This window comes from Rhagoletis zephyria, unplaced genomic scaffold (assembly GCF_001687245.7).
Source record: "Rhagoletis zephyria isolate East Lansing unplaced genomic scaffold, Rhagoletis_zephyria_1.1 Rzeph_scaffold_00159, whole genome shotgun sequence".
NCBI lineage: Eukaryota > Metazoa > Arthropoda > Insecta > Diptera > Tephritidae > Rhagoletis > Rhagoletis zephyria.
Window position 1 is genome coordinate 86,565 of NW_016157243.1, and position 5,835 is coordinate 92,399.

At 33.9% G+C, this 5,835-nt stretch overlaps 1 protein-coding gene across 1 annotated transcript in view; it reads left to right on the forward strand.

The window, feature by feature from the left end:
• The first annotated feature begins 1,962 nt into the window (after positions 1–1,962).
• The window catches only part of Cyt-b5-r (Cytochrome b5-related), a 9,353-nt gene continuing 5,480 nt past the window's right edge, over positions 1,963–5,835 (forward strand). The window contains exons 1-3 of the mRNA XM_017605991.1: positions 1,963–2,227; positions 4,119–4,245; positions 4,322–4,525. Coding sequence (XP_017461480.1) covers positions 2,145–2,227; positions 4,119–4,245; positions 4,322–4,525 — 414 coding nt within the window. The 5' untranslated portion in view covers positions 1,963–2,144. The remainder of the gene's footprint in view (positions 2,228–4,118; positions 4,246–4,321; positions 4,526–5,835) is intronic.

The window sequence follows — 5,835 nt, forward strand, 5'->3', positions numbered from 1 at the left end:
CGGATATCTTAACTTTCATGGTGTTCAATATTTCAAAATTTCTAGTTTGCTGTATCAGCATATGAACGCAATTTTATTTGCTGTTACAACTAAGGGAACCCTGATAACAACAAACAATTACAATACACATATTTATGCAGTAAGTACATACATACATTAGGGTATTCGATTATTCGGTTTCTTTCGAAAACCGGTTTAAGAGATATTCGAAAAAATGACAATTTAAAAAAAAAACTGGTTCTCCATTTTCAAATTAGGAAAATACCGGATACACTGGTTTTTATTTAAATTTTTTCTCTACAGTAACACTTGCTGTTAACCAGAAATCATGCCCAAAAATATATGACTACTAAAAATAGGTATACCTTTAATTTAGAAAACATTAAGGCAAAATAAGTTTCAAGTATTTTGGATTACAAGTGAAACAGAAATGAGTTATTTAGTGAAAAACTCACACTTAATGGAGGTTCACCGATCTTAACCTTCCTTTGTCGGGAAAAACTCGAGCTTGTATTTCGAATACAACATCCGCTGAAGTAAAGAGGCAATTCATCGGAAATGAATGAACACTTTCGTCAACTCTCACCCATTGAATACTAGCGTCGGATATGCCCTTTTCCTGAGATTGCCATTAGATGGGAAAGAAGACAATATGTAGTCTATTCACTAATTTAGACAGAGTTTAGTAAGCTGCTGCAGCAAAAAAAGTGAAAGATTTTCGTTCGGTTTTCCTTTTATTAACCGTCTTCCAAAAAAAGGAGGAGGTTATCAGTTCGTCGGAATATTTTTTTTTTTTTATGTATAACTTTTGAACACGTTAACCGATTTCGATAATTCTTTTTTTTGCATCGGAAAAGTAGTGTCTCAGAGGTGGTCCCATACTAATCTGGTTTAGATCCGATCATTGGATCATGAAATATTAATACATATATATTTTTTTTAAGTCGGTTTTTTTTTGTTAAAAATTACTTGTTTTACATAAAATAATGTTAAGCTTAAGATTTTACGACGATTAACACGACTTGTGAGAATAAAGATTTTATACCATCTTATTTGAAAATCTGCCTTTAAAAATTTTTATACGAAAGCCGAAGGTCAAGAAAAAAAACGAGAGCCGTTTTATTACTTCACCTGTTTATAATTTTACCCTAGTAAGTATGTAGGTACTTTTAAAAATCTTCCGGTATGGTACATCCTGTATAGGATTTGACATAATTATTCTTAGTACCGTTATTTCTAGTCCATTGTTCTTACATATTATTCATTAATGCGCAATTAATTTTCAGACATTTTTTGTAAGCATTACATTTACAAGAATCAATAGCTGAATTTGCATTATTTTTACTAACACAATTTTTTATTTCAACTTTCACCTATTTATTGCCAATCAATATTGCTTATCATTTCAACATAACTTGAGTGTAATGTTTCACTAATCGCGAATATTACGAAATAAACAATGACTTTCGCAACGGAATGCGCAGGCCTGTCTATAAACGCAAATAATTGGAAAAATTCCTACGAAACGAACACCCCATCAAACTATTGAGAAAACCACCAAAGTTGAGTTGGGGTAATCTGTAATCTCAAACATATCGCATGCGCAAGGGTTGAACTGAAATTTTACGCAAAATCACGTGAACAAAAAGTATTTACAAATTAAATTTTTAAAGAGATGTATAAAACAATTTAAATGCATTGAGCAGCAGCAGCTAACATCAAAATGCAAACTTTTGCTCCAGTATTTACTTACAAGTAAGTTATAAATAAAATGAAATGCAAAAATGAGATCAACAAAAATAAGCTGATAAGCAATGGACAATATTGCTCACACAGGGCGTCAATGTGTATGACTGACAGTGGCTTAATAGATTTTATGCATAGCTATTTGTGTGAAATTTTTTGTTTCTTCAATGTTGATAAGAAATCGCTTGTCATTTTGTTCCAGCATACCATTTAAAATGATGTACATAAAATCACTGTGCATTCAGTTCAAATCGGCGAGGTTTAGATGATCTTTCGGTGCGATCACACACAGCTAAATAGCTAGCGAGTGTAAATTAGAAAGTGCAAATCCTGCTGTAAAAAAAATCCTTGTATACTTGTGGTAATTTGAAGTGAGAAAATTTAAAGAACGAAACAAAATGGTTATAGAAAATTGGAAGCAGTCAGGCATTGCAACGAAATTCCCGACTTTCAGGAATTCCAAGTTGATCACAACCAAGAGGTGAGTGCAGTGAAAACAGACTAAATAAACAAGTAATTTTTAGCAAAAAAAAACCGACTTAAAAAAAAAAATATATATCTCTATATATTTCATGATCCAATGATCGGATCTAAACCATTATCGAAATCGGTTGACGTGGTCCAAAGTTATGCGGTAACATACATAAAAAAAAAAAAAAAATATTCCGACGAACTGATAACCTCCTCCTTTTTTGGAAGTCCGTTAAAAAAGGAGCAATTAAAGAGTGTCTTAAAAAAACAGGCAAAGTCAATTGGCTCAACGTGGTTGAATGTGTAAATTTTTTTCATTTTATTGATCCGACATCTACTACATATGTACATATATTTGCCTCCGAAAAAACATTTACACTCTCTTAAGTTAGAATTTAATGGCTATAAAACAGCATACTTACACTTTAGAACGTTTTTTTTGTGTTGCAAATTTGTTTGGAATCGTTCTACAAAGTTCGAAATTTGGACTTATATATGTTTTGGATAGCTAAACAAACAAATGTCGTGCCCTTATTATTTTTCACATGACTGTATGTTTATATATCTACCCCCAATCGTAAAATTTTGCTTGCAAATTAATGTAAATTCAATATATATGCATGCATTTAGGCAAGTGTGTATATTAGAGATGCCAGATCGAAATAAACGAAACCGGTTTTTGAATCGATTCGCATCCAAATAAAAATAACCGATGCAAAAAAGAATCGTCAAAAAATAAATCGATCTCCAAAGACCGATTCATATGTAAATTTTGTCATATAACGTCTATTACTTAATTTTTATAAAGAAACAAAACAGCACAGCGCTCTGACTAGCGATGGGCCCGGGATATCGGGACTCACGGTACCGATTAAAAAGGGGCCGGGATAGGCGGTATCGGGAACGTCTGTAAAAATTCTTTTCATCCAAGAAAGGAAAGAGATGGAGATTTATGAAATCAACCGCATGGTCATGAAGAAAAATTGGGGCCATTGGAAAAGGGGGCGTGGCACCTCCCATACAAACCGAATGTTTCATACTGCATACCTCCGTCCGTGTTCACGATAGAGTACTGGAATTTGGCGATTAGGGTGTCCCTATCCAAAAAAAAATCCTCTTTTTTCATATAGAATTTTTAGTATTTTTCTATGAAAATCTAATACATAAAAATATCGTGTCAAGGTTTTTGTGGTCGAACTCTTCCAAAACGGCTTGACCGATTTGAATGAAATTTTGTTTGTATATTCGGTAGGTATGATAATAGGTTGTAAAGTATGTTTAATACCGCTAAGTGAAGGGGGCGTGGCCCCTCCCATACAAACCAAATTTTTCACACCTTATATCTTTGCAAGTGTTTATGGTAGAGTACTCGATCATGGTATGGAGATATATAAAATCAATCGCATAGTCATTAAAAAAAATTGGGGCTATTAGAAAACGGGGCGTGACACATGCCATACAACCCGGATTTTTCATACTGCATATCTCTGGAAGTGTTCATGGTAGAGTACTTGAACATGGTACGGATATATGTATATATATGAAATCAATCCAATACTCTTAGTGAAAATTGGGGCTATTTTAAAAGGAGGCGTGGCGCCTTTCAAACGCACTGAAACTATTACGTATCTTTGTATGCATATACACTTTTGCTAGGTTATTTAAGACGGCAATGGAAATATGCCTTCTGACAACCACCAAATGCGGTACTGAAAATCATGAACGTGACCTGTTGGTGAAAATGTAAAAAAAATTTATTTCACGAGTTTAACTATGGGAGCTGCTGGTTTAAGCTTTCGTTACCTGAACATTATGAATATCAAAATCGATAGTTAAACTCTTGTCAGTCGTTAACTAAGCAACTGTGAATTTGGCCCTTAGAAACGTTTTTTCTTCCACAGCTGGCTCTTGGGCAAACAGAATGATGATGAAGCTGAGGGTCTTTGGCGAATTTACGATGGCATCTATGACTTTACGGATTTCATTAGCAAACATCCAGGTGGTGAATTTTGGTTAATAGAATCGAAGGTAAGCGTGAATACAGAGTGCAGCAGTTGTAAAATAAATATTTTTTTTTCAAAACTTCTTAAACACCTTCGCACAGGGTACCGATATAACTGAAGCATTCGAGGCGCATCACATCGCCAAATTGCCACATCAGATGATCGAAAAATACAAAGTGCGCGATGCCAAAAATCCACGTATCTACACGTTGACCCTGCACGAAGATGGCTTCTACAAAACGCTGCGCGAACGTGTCCGCGAGAAGCTGAAAACCATCGATAACACACCGAAGACGAAGAGTGATGTGAGTAGCAAGTAGTGGGTGGAAAATAAAATATGGCATTACGCTGTTGTCATTACAAAATATCCCGATTGAAATATTTGTTTAAAATATTCAAAATTGCCACATACAGGCCAATTCTGCTTGTTACCGAACATTTTGTAACTTAGACATTTTGTTGCACAATTGTCCTGATAGTTTACAGCAATTTCTATTCGTTAAGTTAGCTCCAGCGTTCGAGAAATCGTCTCTAAATTAATAACATATGGACCTACAAATATGCAACGCGTAAGCGGAATGCGTTCAATATAAAATCGTTAGCATTATGGTTACGTTATGCTTGAATGGAAGCGTTGTATATTTTTAGGCATAAGCCTTATTCATTTAGACATTTTTAGCAATAGAAATTTAACGCGGCGAGCTCTAGAATCTCACTGCTAAGATAGAACGAATGGAGAGACCGCTTCCATAGACAACGCTCAGAATACAAATTACTGCCTGTTTTTAGGGACAGCAAAAATTACTTCATTACTTCACATGTCGCTTAGCCAACATTATGTCGACTACACAATTGGCGGCGTGTTTTAAAACTCATTGAATTTTAAGACTAACAAGTAATTTTCAAACAAAAAACACAACCGACTTCAATTCTCATATGAAAATTTAAGAGTATCGTTAATTTTTTCATGATCCAATGATCGGATCTAAACCAAATTAGTATGGGACCACCTCGGAGGTACCATGTTTCATTTAAAAAAAAAATTATACAAATTTGTTAATGTGGTCCAAAATTATGCGGTAACATACAATGAAAAAAAAATAAATAAATATTGCGACGAATTGATAACCTTTTGCTCTTTTTGAAGTCGGTTAAAAAAGTAAAAGATGATTTAAAAAGCTAAAAACAGCTCTTATTACAATGTGAGCTAAAAAGTGAAAAATACGTTATAGGCATACAGATTTCGTTTGAGAGGAATAGGAATTTCCTTAACTTCATCTAATTTAACTTTTTAAATTAGCATAAAATATTATACAAATTATTCTTAAGCAAAAAACAAAAGCAACTTCAATTCTCATATAAAAATTTAAGACTACCGTTAACTTAAGGTACTGGCCCAATGCAGGCTTGCTTTGCTTGCGTCGCTCCGACAAGTGTCAAAAATTATTTGGAACATACTAAAATGTATAAAGGCTGGCCAAATGGCAGCTTTTCTTCACTTGCTTTAAGCGCCTCAAAGTTTTAAATAGACAAATGTTTTATTTGAAAGCGTTTTGTAGGCTTTTGACAAAGAGGCATGTTCCTGTTCAAAATACATAAATTCAAACAAAAATTT